Consider the following 22,678-nt stretch of genomic DNA (forward strand, 5'->3'; position numbering starts at 1 on the left):
ACACAAAGAAACTGTCATTCATTTTTTTTTTTTTTTTTTAAACCAAAAATGACGAGAGTCCACCCCATACAAAGCTAAACAGTTACCCAAACATATCAGACATTTTCATTTCATTCTTCACTCATTCACTCAAACAAAATTATGTAAACATAGTCAAAGAAATTGTACAATTTGACAAACAAATGTATTTAAGGCCTCTCCCTCTCTCTCTCGCTATACATATACTGTACAATGTATAAATTTCCTTTGACATGCTACAGTAAAATGTCAGGTTTGTATAACCATTCTCCTTTCTTTTTTTTTTCTTTTTTTTTTTTAACCTTTCAAAACCTAACCATACCCATTTTGACATATGTCCACAGAACATGATCTACATCTTACTGTGTAGTTTTACTCAAAAAAGTAGCTTTCTATTTCAACTCCTGATACAGGACTGAGTATGTACACAAACAACTGATAGTACAGTTCAAATTAAATTCACAGTTTTTTTTTTTTTGACTACAAAAGATTTTTTTAAAAGCAACACATACCAAAAACAACACAAAACAAAAAGAAAAACCGCATGAAAGAAGAAGAAGAAAAAAAAAAGACAATCCACAGCCATACATGATGTAAGAGAGGTTGTTGTTTTTTTTTTTTTTTAGGTTTTTTTTTTTCCACGTTTCATTGAAAAGGAAATGAGTGAAAGTGAATAATGCCGTAAGATGCATCCCAGTGACTGGATAAGGATCTCAGGCTCCAAACCGAAGGAAAAGCGCAGCAAATATCCTCAAGTGTGTCCAGGTTAACTGTGGTGTAAGTGCACACATAGCGAAAATAGCCAGGTCTGCTCCTTTGAGACAGCTCTCTCCGACAGATATGTGGTTAAGATGACATCATGACTTGCAGTCAAAAGAGAAGATATTACAGTCTTTCTCCGACTATGCAGCATCTTTTTTCGTTTTCCTCTCTGTCTCTCTCTTCTCGTTCCTCTTTTCATATCTTCTAAAAGGAGAGTAACATCTCATCTTCACAAGTGAGAAAGTCCTGAGTCTGTGTCTGAGCAGCAATTTCCGATCTTAAGCTCCAGGCTTCTTTGTCTTTGTTTTTTTTGTTTTTGTTTTTAAATTCATATATATTAATTCTATTTTCTATACTTTCATTGAGTTACTGTGTTCACTGCTGAACAGTGAAATATAAAAAATCCATGACATTTAAAAAAAAAAAAAGTCTTTAAAAGATTTGTGTGGTAAAAAAATATAGTGTTCTTAACGATTAAAGCACCACGTTCAAAAATTCCGGGTCTCATTCTTCCGCTGTAGTTCACTTTTTTTTTTTCTTCACAAGCTTGTGTTGACAGTTATCCAAGTCTACAAAAAAAAAAAAGTGTAGAAAACGTCTTAACATAGAGCAATTGCAACTTACAACGATAGAGAAAATGATTTTACTACTACAGAAAAAAATTCTGAGAAAGAAAGGGGTCTCACCTGCTATCTGGAGGAGGATGACCGTCTCCTCTAAGCAACATGTACGTCCTCCTGTAGTGAACAAGGGGTTCAGGGCTATCATCAGTGCTACTTCAGCACCAGTAATTTGTTACAAACAGAATTCTGAATGCGTAAGGACAATGAACTGACTCGCTACAGAGGAATGCGCCCGTTTCACAAACAATGTGTTCTTACATTTGCAGAGGTCACGACCCCACGAAGCCCTTTTCCTTCTGTGTACGCTGAGGCACTCGTGCTGCTGACAGTGGTGGTACGTTCTGGGGGGGGGGGGGGAGAAAAAAACGTATTCCAAATCACACTCGATCACGCTTGTTTGGATAGATCGGTCATCGATAAGAATCGAGCAGAAATAGGCGTCACTTACGTGTGGAAGCCTCGGTGTGGTTCGAGTGTGTTGATTTCAACCCGTTGCTCAAGCCATTTACAGAGTGTCCATTGTAATGGCTTACGTCGTTACCTGATACATACAAACAAAAATACAGACTTGAGTTCATTCATCTCATTGAAGAAAGTAAATCGTGCACTCAGAGGAAAAGAAAAAAAAAAAAAAAAAAAGATGAGTGAGACAAGCATGACTTCCTTCACATTAACGCTGTACCTGTGTGGCCGTTGAGGTGAGCGTGTTGTGTGGAGGAGGAGGAGGAGGAAGAGGAAGAGGAGGAGGAAGAGGAAAGAGGTTCAAGGCGGGCGCGTTTGTGAGGAGACCGCTCGTGGTCGCGGCTCTTCCTCTCCGCGTCGTCTCTCCCTTTGGCTCCTCTGAGGTCGCCCTCCTCGGAGCTGTGGACGGAGCGGCTCTCGGCGCGGGCCCGGTCCTCCGCGCCCTCGTCCTCCTCGGACCTCCTTCTCTTCCGTTTCTTCTTTTTGTGTTTCCACGAGCTTCCGCTTTTGTCAGACGGCTCTTTGCTCGAGCTCCTACGGAGGAAAGCAGGCAACAATGACCTGTTAATTCTACATCACTAATACATTAGTCATTTCCCTGACTGGTAATGCTGCTGCCCTGTATACAGGTACAGGTTACAAACAATCCGCTGACACGTGTAATGGTGAAAACCTTCCGTGTACGTGCAGGTTTGTGCACGATGAACATTTTCATCGCGCTACTAACGTACAAACCCAAACATGGATTAACTCACCTCCGCCTGTCCCTGTTCCTCTTCTTTTTCTTCGACTTCTTATGCTTCTTTGCCCTGTGTTCTTCAGGGACGTCGTAGTCATCGTCGCCGTCCTCTCGAAGACTCCGTTTCCTGTCCCAGTGTCCGTTCGCTGGGCTGGCAGAGCGAGGAGACGAGGGCCTGGCTTTGCTGTTGTTCTCGTCCTGAGCGTGGTGGCCCCTGCCCCGCCCTCCGTCTGCCGCCCAGCGCCAGCGGCCGGAGGACCTGTGACCGTCGTGGTCGTCGGCCAGGTGCCTGCCGTCCCGGTCTCTCTCCCGGTCCCAGTCGCGGCCCCAGGTCCGCTGATCCCTGTGTCTGTGGTCGTAGTCCCTGCGGTGGTGGTGGTGATGGTGGTGGTCCCGGTGCCGTTTGGCATCCCACTCCCTGTGGTGCCTCTCTCGGCTGGACGAGCGGTCCCTCTGCGGGCGTCGCTCTCTCTCGGGCCTGTGGGCGTGGCCATAGCGGTCCCTGCTTCTCTCGTCGTAGTCCCTGTGGTGTTTGTATCGGTCCTTGTCGCGTTCGCGGTCCTTGGCGACGTGCGGCCGGTCCCGGTCGCACTCGCGTTCTCTGTCCTCCGCGGTCCTCTTGCCCTCGCGAGAACCGTACTTGCTCTCTTTGTTAGAGTCCTTCATATCCGATTTGCTGTCCCGCCCGTTGCATTTAGCTGCATCTAAGGTCACCTTAGCCTTCTGGGAGGCGACAGGAGCGTCGCCAGCTCCGAGGATCCGACTATGACCATGGCTTGGCTGAGAGTTGGTTCCGACGCCCGTTGCAGTAGAGGTGCTGTAGCAGTGAACCGGTTGATCTGTTAAGGCTGTCTGGCTGTTGGTATGGAGACTCGGGGTCGCGTCCGTGAGCTTGCCGTTGGCCTCGGGGTTTGCATTAGGAACGGACGCTGAGGTGGGAGGGGGACAAGCGGTTGGTTGAGGAAGTGAAGGAGAGAGAATTTTAGCCCTTTTGGTGAGAGTAGACGGTGAGGGAGAGAGAGTATCGGGTTTTCCTGTAGATGGGATGCTTTCACAGGAACTTGCATCAGAGCGCCCGGGCTCTTGGCTACAAAACAACAACAACAACAACAACTTTAAGTCCACAGTATGGTCTCACAAACAGAGAATTTTATACCACAACGTCTGCTAAACTAGACCACAGACACTGTGGTAAAAAAAAAAAAAAAGAAAAGAGCAGTTTGCTTACCTTGGCTGCCTGAGCTCAGGGTTGGGTTTGAGCTGAGTGTCCATCCCATTAATAGGGCTGGTGATAGGAGACATCATGTGCCCATTCCCGGTAACCTGCACCACAAAACCATTGCACTTTTTTTTTTTTGTTAATCGGCTACAATTTACCAAAATCTTCATCATGCAAACACAAACATGAAAGAGGCTCACAACCACTTCACAGCATCAAACCTAACACCTAAAAAAACCATTCAGAGAACATTAACAATGAGAGTCCCAATTTGAGGCACAGGTAGAGAGGATTTGAACTAACCACAGACCTAAACTGTCTGATCTAGATGATGTTTCTTACCTTCTCCGAGTGGTTTATGCCATTGACTCTGTGATGGCCGTTCTGGCTGGGCTTAGAAACACTCTGGTTCTCTGATCCATTTTCGTGAACGGCTTTCTCCGTCAAACCATTGGATGATCCGTTTGTTTTGAGGGCTGGCTGAGACAGCACGCCAGGGCTACGGGACGGGACGGCGTTCCCGCCCTTGCCGTTAGCCGACGCGGAAGCCGAGTAGGCCAGGCCGTTCTCCAAAGCTCCGCCCTCCTGGTCGGATTCTTCCGAAGACTCCTGGCTATAGGGCACCAGGAGAGCGGATCCAGTATGGTTGACAGATGTGCCGTTGACCTTCAAGGACCGGGAGGGACCGGAGAGCAGGTCTGAGGTAGACTGTGAGGAAGTGCAGGAAGAGGAGGGTTGTGGATGAGTGTGTGAAGCAGAGGATGAAGAGCAGCTGGGTCTTGGCTGGGTTTGGCTGGATTGCACAGTTTTGCCAGGACCGATGAGGAAGGACAACTTCTGTCTTTTCTCTGGGTCAGGGATGGGCTTAGAGCCACTGTGGTACTCCTTTGAGGAACCGTTCCCATTAAGGTGTGGGGTATTCTATAAAAAAAAGGAAGAAAAAGAAGAAGAATCAGCAACATGACTGATGCACTATAACAGAAGGTGTTGAACGGTGGAGGACTGTTATCACAGTACCTTGATCATGTGTGGCGGTAGCTGGGGGCCAATGAAGCCCGGGGGGGCCTGTCGAGGCCCAGACAACTTTGGTGTTAGGATAGGCCGTGGGGACGACTGGCCTGGAGTACGATTCACGTGGTTCATGTCACCTCCATTCTTCAGGTCTGGTGATCTGAAAGCCCACATTGGCAAAGGTTCAGAAATAAGGTTCAAACACAATTAGTTTCAACAGCATCCATTGTTTACCGAGGAAATATTTCCTGGATTCGAGCTCTACGTGCGAGTCGTCGAACGGGTGTTTAAGGGTCAAAAGTTTAGATTTTTCACCTGATGTAGAAGAGCACATAGGCTTGTTGGTTGAGAACTGAACGCGTGTCACTGACAGTAACGGATGAATCATTCATCTGGTACCACTGCCCACTGCTAGCCTGTAAGAGATTAACAGAATTTAGTTGTTTAACCTTCTTTAAAGCCCTCTTCTCTGTAAAAAGCGAAAACAGGACTTGAACAGTTGTACAACACAGACAGGAGCCGCAGGCCTAACCTTTATGTAGCAGTAATAGTGTCCAGCGTAGCAACTGAAACCAGAGTGAACAAGCACGGCATACAATGAGTAGACCAGTGGTTCTCCATGGGTCTGAGACATGAACGGACGCATGTCTATATGCTCTGGGTACCGCACATCCTGTTTCGACAGGAGGGTGGAAAAAAAACCAAGTAAATAAGCTACACAACACGTCCACACATCACACTGAAGTCCACAAAAAAAAAAAAGCTAAGGAAAAGCAGCAAATATAAGAATTTTTAAGTAATGGGAAAATAAGTTGTCCTGATAGTAAATGAGAGTACCTTTGTAATTTTGCCTCCATTGTAATTGGCAAAGCGTTTTAATGAGATGGTAAGGACATTAGAGCTGCGGTGGATTGTGAATCTCTTCGAGGCTTGAACCATTTTCTTACATCTATTGGACACAGAGAACACCACACATGCAAAGAAGCATTACATAGCACTTCCTTGACCAGCTCATGCTAATTACTACTGTCACCACCATCATCGACGGCGTTACACAGAGTGGTCTTTCAGGATATATTTAGCCATTTGTCACGCAAACGTCATCCACCAGAGATATCAAAATGTTTTCAGTATGTTGACTTAGCAAGGAAAATATTACGACTTACTTGCTGCATTTGTAGGCATTTTCACCATCCAGTTGTTCTGGCTTCACAAACAACTCCAGAGCTTTGTTAAGAGTCTGGGCAGTCTACAGTTTAATGGAGGACAATAACACGACTTTAAACAAAGAATTATTCAAAACGTGAAGACTAGCCTGAGCGAGCGACATCTGGAATCATTACAACCATTAATGGTAGCGTGTGCTGGTTTCAAAGGATTAATATCAAGAGTAGATCTAAAACTGATGCAAACTGTACACTTTAAATATTTTACCTTAATTTCCAGTGCAATATCCAGGAAAGGCTCAAATGTATCAGACACTGCTTTGCAATTAAAGCATTTCACTGCAAGGTTAAGATAATTTCACAGTAAGTTCAACTGAAACAATGATATTAAATGATTGAAATGAGATTAGAAAAGCAAACAACATATTAGCTGACGTTTCATAAAAAGACAGTCTGTAATTTAAGTTGAAGACGTGTTGCATGTGACAAATAAATTGCTTTGAAACATTTTTACAGCAAAGAACAATTAGACAGTAGAAGAATCACACCTCTAGACCGTAGATAGCCTCCAAAGACTTGATGCACGAAAGTAGTTGCCTGCGTTTGCCTGTCCACACTAGAGAGAAAACACAAATCAGTCGAAAAAAGGAAAACCGACACATAATAATGAATAAATATGGCCATCTATACAACAGAGCTGGAGTTACACTGAAGAAATGACTCGATCAATCACAACAAAAACACATAAATAAGTTTAAAAAGTATGTGGACACATTAGTTATTTTGAAAAGTAAAATGTAACCACAGGTTAAAAAAAAAAAACAAACATACAAAAAAACCAACAAAATGCCAATTGCAGTATGTGACAGATTTGAAATGCGCAGCCTCTGCAATTGTCATGAACTTACTTATATCCAGGCAGGCAGGACTTTTGCATAGCATCCACTGTGTACCTAAGGAACTCGTGAGCATCTTCCTGATCTCCGTAACAGAAGTGTTTCGCAATCCCTGCAAATATATTTCAGAAATCCAAGATTGTTTTGAGCGATGAAATTTTGACCAGTTAGATCACATTCAGAAACACTAATCATGTCAACATTCAGTGTCACTGTACTTTTTCTCTCCCCCATCAGGGAGCTTAATACTCACGTTTTAGCTCACTAAGAACACCTATGGGTTTGATGACGTTTCCCGAATTGGCGAACACTTGGATGATGTGGTTCTGCATGGTGCACATCATACAGAATCCAGGCTCCCGACCTGTGATTGAAAGCGAGACAGGTAGTTAGTCAACATGGCCTTTTAGTCGGACACATAAACATGAGGAAAAGTGCTTGTTAGCAATGAGACTCACATGTTTTTGAATGCTCTCGGGACAGCATGTAGTTGGCAAGAGGTGGGGTGTAGGTGAGACACTGAAGGGTGGAGTTAAGGAAACACGTGTTGCCCAAGTTCTGGAGACCTGCTCCAATACGATGGACCTGGTTCCACCGCAGGCTGAGGCGCTCGGCAGGGAAGAGGACCTTCTGGGGAAGAGCAATTCCATCTCCTCCAGTCATCACCACTGCACAGTAAAGCAGACAATTTTGTCACAAATGAGGGAGGGGTAAAAAAACATTTTTATTAACAACACACAACAGGACGCATACAGTATCCTATTTAGTCAGTCAGGTGAGGACACAGTTCTGACTAGACAAAAAAAAAAATTTGCACTTGATAATCAAAAGCATATGGAATATTCAAAAATAATAACAGTATGACAGTGCTGTAAACAGACAAGAGCAGAGGTATATTACAGATAATCGTTTCAACTAAGCACTCTATAGCTACTCCTTTCTGATTTAGACACTCCATCACATAATTTAACTAATTACTTAGCCCCTGACTCAAAATGGGCTAAATGTGGACTAATTGCTTAAATCAGGTTTTGCACTGTCTGTGCAGAATGAGTGCCTATACAAAATGCCCTAAAGGCACAGAGGGTGAACATCCTAAAAGTGTGCTTGCCTTGCTCCTTGGGCCTGTCAGCCTGTGGGGTTGCGGTACTGCTGTACATGACTGATCCGAGAGCAGCGCCCTTACAAGGAGTCTTAGCCCTGGAGGGGTCTGAAGCAGAGGAGCCCACACCCCAGTTAGAGCAGTTGCCTTCCATGTCTCTGGGGCAGCGGAAGGTCAGGGAGCTGGAGCGATTGCACCGTTCTGACTCTAGGTCAGACTTCTCTGATGGTTTGTCAACTATGGTCATTGTTCATTGCTGTCAAACACCACACAGATGTCAAATATTCAGTCCACAGTTCTCGGATTTCTCATTTGTACAATGTATTTTCACTTACTTTACAAACAGAGACTGGTCAATGATACCATATATAATGGTAAGAATAATAGTGTGCAGCTACACAAATCAGAAGTCTGATTCCACAGAATGATCAAATACTTTCACATTACCACGATTACAGCTCTACACCCACAAAGGTTAGTAATGAAATTGAATCAGTCATTTATTTAAACGTTTGGTCAATGATTTCAATTCCAAACAAGTGCTTTATGGTTCGTGCCTATGACTTGGCGAGGTTGATGTTTACTCTTGCACGCACGAAGTAACCACGGAACCGACATTAAGTATTTTGGCGCAATTCATGGAGGTACTAGGAGGGCCAGTTCATCGCCGAAAAAAGGTGTTAGCAAAAGAAGTGAACACTTCTGTTTGGTTGAACTTGAAATTCAAGTTATTGAAGTAACACAGCAAGTTAATTTCGAAACAAAAAAAACTCAATCAGTTTCTTGTCTGTAGCTTTCACTGTGTTGCCACACGTGACATACAGGAAACGCCAGAACCGATGCTAAGCGCTTTAGCTAACTAAATGAAACCTTGAACTTCATAAAACAAACAAATCACGATACGAATGAATCAAGACCATGACGGACAACAAACTGCTAAATCACAGATATATTCGGACACAAGTTAACAGTTTAGCAACCCGTAAAATCAAAATAAAATACAAATTAGCTAGCTTAGTACAGATGAGACAGTATCACTTCTCCGTGTCAATGGCCTTATAAGTGTTATACACAGACTGGAAACAAGTAACGTGCTACTTATGCCGATCCCTACAACGACCTTGAGTAAAACATATTTCAGTTGTTTTAATAACTAATTATAAAGTATAAAGTGACTGTAAAGTAATATTAGGACATGCACGTTATCAAAATTCACCCTCCCACCGTCGACCGCTAGCCAACTAAGCTAAGGCTTTAGCACATGAGATAGGCCTCTAATACAATACTGAGTGAGAAATTGTCAAGAAACGACATTTTAAAAAACTTTCTTACCGTTTTCACTATGCTTTATATTTCTAAAAGTGGAAATGTTTCTTCAGTAAAGTTCGTAATACGATTATAATGTCGGTTATGTTGTGGTGACCGCGCATGGTGCTTTAAATTCTAAACGCCATGGTAACGGGGATACGTAACAATACACTCGAACGCACGGGGGTAAACACGACCAGAACACTGTAAGACAAGCTATGTTGTTCAAAAATGTCTGTCGGGATTGCCCCCAAAACAAAATGATGAACATGTTTACACAAAGTTTGCTGGCAATGCACCTCGTGATTAACATGTTACGTTTCAATCTTAACATAGACGGTATGAGCATAAGACGGTTCGAAAAGGAGGGGCACGAGATTTAAAATTCACCGGTGGCCGACTACTCGCCTTCCGACATTAGACTCAGTGTGTGACCGGGTGTTCTCACCTCTGTGAAACTCGAAACACCACACAGCACGCAATTTGTAGGAAAACGTAAGCATCTACAGTGTAAAATAATACAGTCTAAACAACGTACTCACCGGTTAGTTTGTAAATGTGGTTTAAATGTGTCCATCCATCCTAATTTCCAAGGGGCGTCCGGCGGTGAACAATGACGTCGTTTCCCCACGGCTCCATCCGGGCACTTTCGAATTTGCCATTTCCAGGCTGTGTCGCTGCACATAGACTTACACGCAGGTCTGCGCACACTTGCTGATCGTTAAAGCATACACGGAATTAAGAAATAGTGTCTTATGTTATGCAGATCATAATGTCTATACGAAATTGTTGCTACACTGGTGCTCTTCAAATGTCGTCCTATGACAATCACGTAGACCACGGTTAAACGAAAAGATGGTTGCCTGCTTCGAAGTACATTTTCAGGCGATCCCACGGTACAAATCAAATTACCACAGCTGTTCCACACGGATTGTTAGCGAGCGTATTCCGTTTTAATTATATGTTTGTCCCATCTGCACTTTTGTCATATTTTACTCATGGACGTATAAACGGTTTTATACAATAGGTCCCACAGGCGAGTATATGGTTCTAAAACATGGATTAAGAAATGAAGAGACAGGGTCAGTTTCTGTTGTGAGTTCACACCGATTAAGTGTGTACATTCTCAGTTCAGTGTAATGGGGAGGTGTTCGGTCTGACCGCATTCCGCCCAATTATGTAACATTAAATAAGTCACCGAGAGGTTATGACACGTCACTTTATTTCAGGGAGTAAAGAATGGATGTTTCACTCAAACAATAGTTGGACAGCCGAACTGCTACTACTCTATGTCTAAGTATAATTTATTAAGAAATACCTGAATCCCTTATGGAACTGCAAACGGCATTGAATGCATTACTGTGAATTGTACTGTAAATGCACTGTAAAGTGCTGTGCAACTTCTTTGAGTGCTTTAAAAATGTGGCTATATATGCGAGTTAGGTGATATTTTGAACTTCTTAATGGGCTCACTCATTGCGTGAGAATAAACACTAATCTTCAGTTTCATTATTTAAACGCAAAAAAAAACAATTTTTTCTGACAACAAACTGACTCTGAACTTAAAAATTAGTTTGACTGTTTAAGGAGTCGCATAAGTCTGTCATGACTAGACATTTTTAAATCTGATAGGCTGCTCCTACACACACACACACACACCCCAACACAAAAATACTCAGAGATTGTCCAAATAAAATTTATTGGACAGTACTTTAAATATGGCACATAATAACACGCAAAAAACAGTGGATGCAAATTATTCACATATTTGTACAGACTGGTATACAACTTAACAGAGGTCATAGGTTAATGCAGTTCAGTCTTGTCTGTTGCATTTGTGGCACTTTGAGAGCTCTGCAGTTCACTGATCCGTCTCCTGAGTTGAACAATTTCTTGTTCCTGTTCGTCAATTCTCCTCTGCAAACTATGTATGACCTTAAGAGTGAGAGAGAGATATTTTAAGAGTAAGAGCGAAGTATTTTCTAATGACCTTTTTTTTTTTTTATTATTACAGTATCAAACCAAAAGAGTAGCAACCATGTCTAATGGGTAAATAAAATAGTTGTTCTGACTGGTAATAGCTGTTATCCTACTCAGACATACCATATCTTTGGTACTGAAGAGATCACTGCGCAACAGCTGGTTTGCGCTAGGTCGGAGTGCAGGATCAGGACTGGTCAGTAATCTGATATACTTGGCCAAGACAGGCCAGTTCTCAGACAGGGCATCTGGGACTTTGCCATTTCTTAGCTCCCCGAGCATGTGAACACGTTCCATCTCAGTGCCAAAGGGTTGGAACAACTCTACGGCTATCACCCCCACGCTGTACATATCAGACTGTTCAAAAAAAGAAAATGACATCTTTGATTAAAAACTGACCACTTAAGGCACTGAGCTGTGACAATATCAATAAAAGGACTAGGATTTAATTGAGTCATATAGGAGAACTACCCATCGTGTCTTATAAAGTCATGAAATTAGACAGTCACTTTGCAAATAATTTATTAGTTGAATTGTTTTCATCAATTTTTAGTTGCATAAAAGAAACAAATCCCAAAAATGAGGCTGACTCATAATAATGTATGAGGATTAAATCTAAAAATTTAGTTGTAAAATTAAAAAAAAAAAAGGATTAAAGTTGTGACATCAATATTCTTCAGAGAATATCATCTGACTAAATGTATCTCAAAATGTTTAAATACGGACACAACCATTGAATTTACTATAAACAGGCGCAAGAGTTGACCTTTGAATCATAATGGGATCCCTGCAGTTGTTCAGGTGCAGCGTAAACAAATGTTCCCACTCCAGTAGTATGAGCAGAACCTGCGAAACCACAAAAAGACTTAAAATCCGGCCTGGTCATAGTTTTAAACTATTTGAACTCTGCATAAGAAATACACCACTGAAGCCACAATCTCTACAGTCACATCTGTCACGGCTTAGTGGTGGGCAAGCAGATTTAGTGTGAAATTAAGGGTTGCAGGGCTAGAACAAACACTTCAGCATTCAGAATTAAAGGACGTACTATTAATTTTCCGTTGAAAGAAATTCCGCACCATCAGGTGCCTTCTGCCGTTTCTATGCGCCGGAGAGAAAAAAAAGTGCCGTTTCAATATCAATAGCTCCATCTACTGGCTGTTAGTGGCCACACGTCGCTATGCTGAAGTGTTTGTCAGTCAGTTCCTCAAAGCCTTTTCTGCAAATCTTATTCTTGTCCACCTCTGGGGACACTTGATTCGGTTCATAAACTAATTGCAAAGCCTCTGACTAGACAGATCAGGTGAGTCAGCAAAAGTCCGTAAAAATATGCTGGGTCTAGGAAGCTTTGAGGAACAGACAGCTGAACTCTACTGACTTCTTAGTTAGTTCAAAATGTAATTACTAAATAATACACAAAGTGTACAATTAAATATGGTATATGAGGATATTCATAAAGAACGGTAACTGGTATAAAGCGGTCAGCTGTGTAAACATCTCCTTCCCTTCTTACCAAAATCACATCTCCAAATAAAACTTTCTCCAGCAGCATTAACAATTAACATATAAAAAGAATCAATGACACAATGTAATATGCTTGGACTTTGAAATAACTCATGTCTGATACGTGAGATGTATCATAGCAATATCGCAGCTGCCTTGAGTAACTGAAGCAAAATGTATCTGTGCATATCAGAACCAAAACGCTCCTACCTGTGTTATGAGAAGATGATGGACGTTGATCATGTTCACCCATCACAATATCCTTGCAAGCCAGTCCAAAGTCTCCTATCTTTACATGGCATTCATGCCCGTTGAGGAATATATTCCGTGGCTTAAAAAGCACAAATAATCCCCCAAAAACAAAATCAATAAGTTATGATCCAGCACTTATACAGCGTTAACTGAGACACTGACGTAATGCATGAGGTGGTAACAAGTAACCTATATTCTTAAAAATGCGTGTGTTATTTACATTCAAAAATGTTAGGCTAGCTGATTTTTCTGCTGCCGGTTGTATAGTTCTGTCCCGACTCGTAATGCTAGGTTACAATTTTGATTTCTTTAGATAAAATGAGAACTGTCAAAATCTGTTACAGTCCGTACTGTATACATCACAAACTTGACGAGAGACACCGGATTTTTGAAGATCCACAACACGAATTTGATCACGTGCAACTGAAACTTCATGAGGAAATACTGAATGAAGAGAGGTGCGGTATCAAGAAGCTTTTGAAATGGCATCATGTCAACACCAGTTTACAACCTTGGATGTACTGCACCGTGTACTCGACACAACAAAAACATGTAAGTTGGTCAAATGCATTCAAATATGTTTGTGTTTTACAGAATTAATTTTGAATAAAAACACAAACTCGAGTATGACCGAAACACATGAGCCTCTTTCGACGAGAGCGCTTTCACTACCAGACAGGACTTAATGGCACCACGTTAACAGCTTTTGGGGATCGCCAGTTTCAGGATACAACCTCCAAAATTCTCCCTGACTACTGCTCAGCGTTTTCAATGAACTCCTGATATTCCGTTTAGTTGAGACTTCTTAGATGTGCCACAGTAACTGAGATATTTTCAGCCATTCTAGGTTACTTTAAAGGACTGTCTAACAAAACTTAACATTTTTGACGTACCACGGGATGGTATTACTTTCATTATGACAGATGACGGAGTCTAGTTTCGAGTCTTGCCAGCGGCTATGGGCCGAGAGAAAATTCTTAAGGTAACTACTCCTGCTTGACCGGACATGTAGAAGGTTTATGACCGATGTCAAACAACCTACTCCGAACTCAGGAACTTAGGTTTGCGGAAAACCACAAACGCGAGACCAAACTTCGCTGCAGTTAAAAGATAAGAAACGTGTCAAAGAGGGATAAGACAGACAGAGCAGATATTTGCCGATAATTTACGCTTCATAATTGTCAGCACCGTAAAAAGTGTTGGGGAAAATGTACAACGAAGAGAATTTATATCAATATAACATTTTAACTGATACATTTTTTTCCAAAGAAACCATAGCAAAATAAATTTTCATGACTTGAACCGTCATGAGTTCAGTCGAAGGTTCCGATTCAACGATAACTACAAAATCCAGCGCATCAAAAGGAAAAACAGGAGAGACTGTTGCTTATCCAGGACAGGATACGCTTTTCGAGGCTATCTTGAAGGAAAACATTACTTTTATATCAAATGTCATAGACATACATCGTGTCAATTCTGCTCTCAACGCTCAACGTCTGATTGATCATTCACAGGTAATTTTGTATTGCTTTTCTGGCCGAAAAAAAATAAACAAGTGTGATCGTAATAGTTTGGCACTAATGAGCATTACATGAATGTATATTTCAAAGAGGGCTGCTTATCAAAACTGAATTGGAAAATAATGGCAGATGAAACACGATTTGCCAGTTTAATCCACCGCTGGTATTAACGTTCAAATACCTATAATGCCCTTTCATTCTTGTATATATTGCTCTCGTAATTATTTCACACTGTCGTTGCTCCAGAATCTCACGATTCTTCCCATACACCTGGCTGCTGCATACAAGAAAGCACGGAGTCTTGAGATCCTCTTGGATTCAGGTGCCGATCCAGAGCTAAGGTAGCCTAATTAAAAAAAGTAACTTTCTAGAATGAATTGAAATGATTGTTGTTAGACATGGGCATGCTGTGAACCTTAGTCTATCGGTCTGTGCTTTAGGGACCAGTGTGGTCGAAATACTCTGCATCTCGTGGTCACCAATTGGCCAAATGCCTTAACGACCTGGCCAAGCATCAGCCCGAGATTTCAGAAAAACATGACCACAATGCATCAGCGTGCTGAGGACTGCCTACGGGTGCTGTGTGAGTACGGGGTGAGCCTCAATGCCCCGGTGTACGGCGAATCTCATCCTACAGCGCTTCACCTGGCCGTGCGATTTAGAGCCCTGTCTGCTGTGGCTATTTTGGGCAGTCATGGCGCCAAAATCAACGTTTCTGACAAATTTGGAGGGACGCCACTACACATAGCAGCCGGTGTTCTCAACACAAAAATCACCTCCTGCCTCATCGAGATGGGCGCGGACGTCAACATGGTCGTACGGCATACGGGCAACAGCGCCCTCCACCTGGCTGTCTACGCCGCCTCCAGAAAGCTGTACGGGACCCTGGACGCCGATCTCGAATGCATCAGCGTACTCTTGGAGCGGGGGGCATCGGTGGACGCACTCAATAAGGAAGGTCACACCGCCCTGCACGAAGCTTGCCATAGTGGAGCAGAGACGATTGTCAACCTTCTTCTGAAGCACGGCGCCGACATTAACAAGCTCACAACCTCGGGGGAAAGCTGTCTATTTCTCTTCCTGGACAAGACATACAATCTCAAACACACCTCACTACTGGGTAAACTTCTGAGGTTAACCTCCCCCTTGACCATCACCAACAAAAAAGGCCTGTTCCCTCGTACGGTCATGCTCCCAGAGTTCTCGAAACAGAAGGACCGCTTGATGCATCTCGCACAGCAGCCCCGAGACCTGTTAGACATTTGTAAGATCCACTTAAACCTTTGCTATAGCGAGAGTTGCAGGGTAGCTTTTAAGAACCTGCTGCCCTCTCACCTGTACGATTTTGTCTTCAACCACTGGGAGTGCCCCCCTGATTTGACGTTTTATGAGGAGGCTGAAAAAAGTCAGAGCTCAGACCCATTCGATTTTTTACACAGATTTCACAACTTCCGCTTTTAAAATCTTATGAGTTTGTTTTAAACAGCCTAATGTTATGCCTTAAAAAAAAACAAAAACAAAACAGGAACTGAAATTAAAACTGGAGAAACTCACCTTAAGGTCTCTGTGCATGATTCCTCGGGAATGAATGTACTCTACTCCTTCAAGTATGTTCTTTAAAATATTCAGAGCTTGTTCTGAATCTGGGGTTAGGTAAGGACCTGTAAATTACATGCTTCTTTAGTGGGTTCATTCAAATAAGGAATTTCAAAAGATTTTGAGCAGAGTTGTGTCTATGATATGAATGATATGTGTTTAATATAAATTCAATAATATAATCACATTTAATAAATAATCACATGTAATAATAATAATAATAATAATAATAATAATAAGTATATTAAGGTCAGAATCTGCGCATTTGCACAATATTTATTGTACATCCATGTGTTATGTCTGAATACATTTTAATGGTTGATCATAAGATATATCAGTTTGGTATTGTGTGTTGTATTGTTGCTGTTTTGTTTTGTTTTTTTAAATGTATATATAATTTTATATAAGTAATGTGATCGACTGAAGTAAGGAGGAAAAATCTGTCTTGGCTTATACAGCAAAAGCATAAGTGAAATGTAAAGAGACATGAGAATTATCCTAACCTGTTGAGACTGCGAGCTCCTCCTTAGGCCTTGAATTCCTTTCCTGAATCCAGTCTTTCAGCGACTGTTCACACAGCTGCATCTGGATATATAACATGAGGTGGAACTGAACCTGGAGGAAAATTAGATCGAGAGATAAATGGGGGTGAACAGAACCGTGAGCTGCAAATAAACACCAATTTTTATCGCAGTAAACTTTTGAGCGGAAGTCATTTCTACCGTAGAAGAGTGAATGGTTTTCATACGATAGAGATGGCTCACCTCCTTTGAGTGTTTCTCAGCCCACGGTGGACTGTCCATATCCGTGTAGGAGTTGTTGTTTAACTCCAGCCTGTTCTGGCTGTTTTCCTCTTCCGTGGTCAACCGGGATCCCGAGGCGTCCCAATTTGCAACGGGACACTTGTCCAACGTGGAGCGAGGGTGTCCCAAAAAAACACACGGGACGAAGTTCTTGGGGTTGTGTATATCTTTGGGACACACAGCCTGGCCCATGTCTTTTGAAGTCGAGGGTTTCACTGAGACACTTTCCATAGCTTGTGATAGTTCAGCTTCCTTGTCCTGTGGATAGTCAGAGTTCTCAAAAACGATGGATGATGATCCATTGCTGCTGTCGCCGCTTCCTTCCGCAAACCTGGAAAATAGATTCGTCCTTAAGGCACTGAAAAGTTAAGATATTTGAGATGAAAACATAAATGTTAACTTATCTTACCTTTCTCTCTGAGAGGGTGTTGCTAAGGCTGGAACATTTGAATTGACTGATTTGAGATCTGAAAATAAGGACAACGACAATGACTGAAAATTTATGGTATATTTCTCAACTTTGAAACTTTGAAATATCACAAATATGTCATGAAGTTAAAAAAATGTCCAGAAAAGACATCACGGGTGCAGAGATGCACAAAACATTTATCCAATGAGAAGGGTCAGGGTTTGCACGTGTGAAGTACTTACTGTTTGCAGCAGGCTGAACATGCTCCATCCATGCAGTGTGATAACCAACGATATTGATGTGCTGAAGGCTAGACAAGACCTTAACTTCCCTTAGCACCTGCAGGGGGAAACAAACCCAACGTGTCAGGTACGTAACACTGACATCTGCCCTAAGCATAACAACGAGAATCTAAGAGTTTTAATGAATGAACCCATGTCATTACCTTCATGCAGTCCTCTCTTGTGACATTTTTAATGAGAATCTTCTTCACGGCGTACTTCTGACCGTCTAACTTGTTCGTCACCTGTAGCAGGTCACAGTGATGTGGTTTAGTATGAGACTTTCAGCAGTGTCGGTTTTGAAATGGTTTTAGACATGAACAAAAAAATCAGCTCAGATCACAGTTACGACCTGATCACAGTACCTTGAACACTCTCCCGTAAGCTCCTTTGCCCAGGGCCGAGATTTCCTCAAACTCACTAAGGTAACGAGATGTTTGAGCTTGGAAAAGGCCATCTTTTGTTCTAAAATGGAAAAAAAAAGTATATGTCATCTTTCATGTTATTTTATTTTTAAATTACAGCAAGAGTTCCTTAACTTCTTTGGGCACACAACCCCATCCTGTCAGCAGGACAGTCCTTTGATCCCAATCCCTAGGGAATATTATAATTTATAACTTTGGAGCAATATTTGATTGGGAGATTAATACAGTTCATTGTTAGCCAATGGCTTTTTCTGACATTTCTGAAATGTACCTGCTTTTGCTTTTGAAAATGGTCTGACATTGCTAGGGTAGCTCTCTTACTGACCAAATCTGAATTATTTCTGGCCGTCACATCAAGTAGACTGCAGGATTTTTTAAAATGAACAACAATGGGTAAAATGGCTAACTTTTAGCTTTTCTCTTGTGATCAAGTAACTCCACCCAAGGTTGCAAGCCTTAGTTTGGGAACCGCTGTATTAGAGGTTGAAAAATTCAAAAATACACAAAAAAGAAAGAAAGAAAGAAAGAATGAAAGAAGGAAAGATGAGACCAAACTACAAAACAAAAAAACTACTCACCTTAGGACAGTACTCTGACCATCACTACTCAAGTATCTGTGATCCTGGTTACAAGAGAAAGGCATTTTTTTTAGGTTTTGTTTTTTTTTTTTGTTTTTTTTTCCTTGAGGTGACACATGAGAGTGCTCCTAGCTGACCGTGTTGGTAAAACTGTGATGTGCTGGTTGGTTTACCTGGGGGAAGAGGGAAGCACTGACAGCATGCAGGAGCTCGGTGAAAGCCCTGTTGTGTTGGAGTCGAACTGTACTGAACTCATCACTGATGGCCAAAGGGGAGACAAGGTTCATCGCTGCCAAACGCTGACCTATCACTGGAGTTGGCGCAACAGCAAGAAAAAGTTCCTTTTGTTACTTATCAGCGTGATACAGCGAAAGAGACCGTAGGGTGTTTTCATAAACCAAGATATAGTCTCATCTTGAACTAATAACTTCTCTAAAAACATATGAAAAGGAAAATCTACGATAAAACCTACAACCTACCAAGTATCCTCACTGGTGTTTCCTCATGCTTCGAGATTAATGATTAACCGCTCTCATACTGAGGAGGAGTAACATTTTACGGTATAAATTTCAAGGAGGGCTCACCCTTGAACAGCATGCGGGAGCGTGTGGGGTCATTCTCGTACACGAAGCACAGGTGTTCCAGCAGCGAGCCGAGAAGCAGGTGGTTGGGGATGGCCGAGGCAAACTCCTGAATGGACGTGTAACGTTTCCCTGCCATCAACACTTCACCGTCACAGTCGGAGTCTGACGCTGCGTTTTATAAAGAGAGTAAAAAAGCAAACAGGCATGAACTGAAAAAGGGTTGCATAATGAAGAGGGAAGATTTTTTTTTCCTCTGTGTGTACTTGACTGCTGACCACATTATATACAACGTAAATGCTTCTGTACGGTCGCGTAATTAAACACACACAGAGAAACCGAGAAATAAACTGATATTAATGATATAAAGAAAAACGAGAGTATTGTACACAACAGCAAAATGTCGACCACATATCAGAGAGCTTGTTCTTACCTTCAGCAATAACTTTGGCAATTAAACTTACAATATCTCTGTTTTCCTCATCCATTTTTTTTTTTTTCCAAAAGAATGAATTGTGCTACAACTAGACTTGACGAGTAGCTTTCACAAGCCCCACTCAAATGACTGCATCTTGTTTTGTGGGGGATCGGGGAGGGTGAGGGATTGCTAAGCTTATCAGTCTAAAACACAACATATCACCACCCAGAGGGAGTACTGTGTGAAAGAACGACAAAGCAATCGGCAGGTTTTTCATTTTTAATTCGTCTGTGAAGAGAGTAGCTTTTTTTTTTTTTTTTTTTTCTCCTTACAGCCCACTGAAATGTTTTGGCAGGGTTGGATATTCCCTCGCCTAAAAAAAAAAAAAAAACATTCCTGCTATTCAGTACGTCCTTTTCCGTGACCCCCCCGGGTCACTCCCACTGGAACCACTTCAAAAAGTGGATGACTTTTGACACCCTCCGTTGCATCGTGTTCTATAAATAATGGGGCAAAGCGACTGCACCCAGAATGGACACTTTGTTTACACATATTTGTCACATCAAATTCAGAAAGAAACAGAATAGCAAAATATATATATATATATATATATATATATATAAATATATATATATATATATAAAAAGGAAAGGTTCCCAATCTATCTATGATTTGCTCCTGATTACACTGTCTTCCAACTAAATGTTCGTCTCTTAAAGGAAAGACTTTATGGACATTAGGAGAACATTGAAGACACTTCTGTCATCCCAAGCATTTTCTTAGCATAGAAAAGTGCCATTAGGTGGTAACAAAATGGCTTTATCGCATCATTTTTTGGTATAACATAAGAAACCATTACTGAGTCATTCATTTGTGCTGGAAAAAGAGGCCATCACCGTATTTTCTGGGAACACGTTAGAAAAGGTGAAACACTATTCCGAGCGTCAGTGTCATGCTATTGAATCAGAACAGAGAACCTGTGTCACATACTACATTTTGGGGTGGGGTCGCGGGTCCAGGTGCAGAGTCTGCCCGTTTGTTTAGATTCCTCACACCCTAATGATTGTTACTAAGGAACTAAGGGGGACTAACGGGGAACGAGGAGCTGAAAACTATTTTTTCCTGAATATTTTCTAATTTATATGTAAACGGTACGTCCACCAGGGATGCAACCAATTAGCAAATGATATTTTCTACAAACTAACGTTAGTGGAATGTTTCTCTTATTAGCTCTTCTGACAAAAATCACAAATCCTCTGAGATGGTGCCGTCATGATGTCTGTTCTGAAATGAAAAGGTCCCTTTGTAACTGTGACCTAAATCTTGATTCCATAGAAATATAAAAATCTAGTAAGCTTTGGCTGAATGGCTATATGAACAGGATTTTAGCTGTGCAGTGTTTCATGCGGATACCGTCTTCATGTTCACTTTTGTTAAAAACGTAAATAAGACAAAAAGTCTCAGTAAAATTAAAGAGCATAGACTCTCAGTCCTTACATCCTTTAGATGACCGTTTTTATTGAAATGACTGGGCCGTGCCAAGGCCACCTCCGTAACAAAGAAGGTGTCAAATTAAGAACATAGATTGTGCTTTTAGTGGGGTTTAGAGTTAACAAAGTTAAAATCAACGCCCATCGTCTAAGATACAACGATTATTAGTATTATTATTATTTGGCCGTTTGTGAATCACATTTTACTGTTTTAATCCAACTATGCCATTTAACAATACAATCACACCAGCTGTTCAATCCAACGACACGCGTTAAAATGATGCGACAAACGTGTGTCGATACAGGTTACTATAAATTGTAGCTCACTACTCACTGTCAAACTGAACCTCATTATCGTCATCTACAAGGCTCAATATTGCTCTTCCTTGTCGTCTGCCACTGGGGATCAGATTTCTCCGAACAAGCAAACCATGACTACTAATATTACTACTGCTAACGTTACTACTCGAACTTTCTTCTGCCATGAATTCTCGTGCTGTGGTGTCGCCTAGGCTGAACAAAAACAATAAAAACAAACCTTTGTCCTGGACTTAACAGGTTATTTTTCCAGTGGCTAAACTAATATTCTAGGCTACCAATCTGACTACATTTTGCTATAAAACTATTAAAACTAAACCTGCCAGTTAACTTCCACCAAAGCGTAGCCCACTGTGGTCTGCCATGTTTCATCCGAGGGGGCAAGGGAGAGTCTCAAAACAGGATGTTACTGTGGGGGCGCTATAAAGTTAAGCAATTTCTTCTTTTTCAGTGCAACCATATATTTACTGTAATTTATGGATTTTTTGTATGTTTGACTCATGAAAAATCTTAAATTAGCTAATGTGTAACTATCTTCCTCTTCAAATATGGAAATATGTAACTTTGTTTCCCTTAACATTTCAATGGAACTTGTACATACTCCCTAAGTATTGATCGTGAGGTTCACGTGCTCTGGGACAAAGAAACAAAATAGAAACAAAACAACAACAGCAGCAATTTAAATATAGAGCCTAATATTATCTGGGAAGGGGGGAGCGTTTCAGAAATGAACATTTTATTGAAAGTTGCAAATTAAGTAGGATGATGAAATGTTGTCAAACAGGATAGCAACTGCCCAGCCCCCTTTCATAGAGTTAATCACAACCAGCAGATGACCCTCAGCCCTGCTAACAAATACTTAAAATCATGAATTATCTGACAGCTGGTGCTATTCCAAAATACACCTTTACTGGACCATCCCAAATAATTTAATAGTGCCAAACGGTGCCCATGTCACTGTGTCCTCCTTAGCCATGAAAACAGGAACTTCATTTCCTCCCTCAGATCTATGTTAACAACACAACACAGCTCTACAGTTGACCCTTCACCTCACTGGATTCTGCTTCTGGTAATTGGAAGTTTCAGCAACTACAAAAATTAATATACCTAATTATTTTTTCTAAATCTTTTCATACAACTGTGATAAAACATGCACCGTCTCAAACCTCAAAATGTACTACATGTATATTTTTACTTCATGGCCTTGTGTTATACTGT

The 22,678-nt window shown here is 41.6% G+C and overlaps 3 protein-coding genes across 5 annotated transcripts; 1 reads left to right on the forward strand and 2 right to left on the reverse strand.

The window, feature by feature from the left end:
* Window positions 1–1,242: 1,242 nt before the first annotated feature.
* Window positions 1,243–9,910, reverse strand: usp42 (ubiquitin specific peptidase 42). Its single transcript, XM_030775102.1, has 20 exons — window positions 9,849–9,910; window positions 8,008–8,254; window positions 7,355–7,564; window positions 7,150–7,260; window positions 6,909–7,008; window positions 6,549–6,616; window positions 6,269–6,339; window positions 6,001–6,083; window positions 5,672–5,783; window positions 5,367–5,507; window positions 5,150–5,250; window positions 4,841–4,994; window positions 4,166–4,744; window positions 3,833–3,927; window positions 2,621–3,691; window positions 2,086–2,399; window positions 1,852–1,944; window positions 1,662–1,744; window positions 1,467–1,517; window positions 1,243–1,349 (listed from the first exon to the last, which is right to left on the reverse strand). The coding sequence occupies exons 2-19, from the start codon at window positions 8,243–8,245 to the stop codon at window positions 1,497–1,499; spliced, it is 3,645 nt and encodes a 1,214-aa protein (XP_030630962.1). The 5' UTR covers window positions 8,246–8,254; window positions 9,849–9,910; the 3' UTR covers window positions 1,243–1,349; window positions 1,467–1,496.
* Window positions 9,911–11,052: 1,142 nt separating this feature from the next.
* eif2ak1 (eukaryotic translation initiation factor 2-alpha kinase 1) lies at window positions 11,053–21,704 on the reverse strand. Of its 3 annotated transcripts, none has more exons than XM_030775585.1 (15): window positions 21,681–21,704; window positions 19,238–19,405; window positions 18,827–18,963; window positions 18,654–18,697; window positions 18,016–18,115; window positions 17,815–17,895; window positions 17,612–17,708; window positions 17,370–17,427; window positions 16,922–17,291; window positions 16,661–16,772; window positions 16,116–16,222; window positions 13,000–13,120; window positions 12,053–12,132; window positions 11,410–11,643; window positions 11,053–11,241 (listed from the first exon to the last, which is right to left on the reverse strand). In XM_030775585.1, exons 2-15 carry the CDS (start codon window positions 19,371–19,373, stop codon window positions 11,113–11,115), a joined length of 1,806 nt encoding a protein of 601 aa, XP_030631445.1. In that variant the 5' UTR covers window positions 19,374–19,405; window positions 21,681–21,704; the 3' UTR covers window positions 11,053–11,112. The 3 variants fall into 3 exon arrangements, with proteins under 3 accessions (XP_030631445.1, XP_030631444.1, XP_030631446.1); XM_030775584.1 differs by lacking the exon at window positions 21,681–21,704 and adding an exon at window positions 21,477–21,659; XM_030775586.1 differs by lacking the exon at window positions 21,681–21,704 and adding an exon at window positions 19,668–19,691.
* Window positions 14,726–16,094, forward strand: LOC115813006 (ankyrin repeat domain-containing protein 61-like). Its single transcript, XM_030775587.1, has 2 exons — window positions 14,726–14,902; window positions 15,002–16,094. The coding sequence occupies exons 1-2, from the start codon at window positions 14,748–14,750 to the stop codon at window positions 16,020–16,022; spliced, it is 1,176 nt and encodes a 391-aa protein (XP_030631447.1). The 5' UTR covers window positions 14,726–14,747; the 3' UTR covers window positions 16,023–16,094.
* Window positions 21,705–22,678: the final 974 nt, after the last annotated feature.

This window comes from Chanos chanos, chromosome 5 (assembly GCF_902362185.1).
Source record: "Chanos chanos chromosome 5, fChaCha1.1, whole genome shotgun sequence".
Lineage (NCBI taxonomy): Eukaryota > Metazoa > Chordata > Actinopteri > Gonorynchiformes > Chanidae > Chanos > Chanos chanos.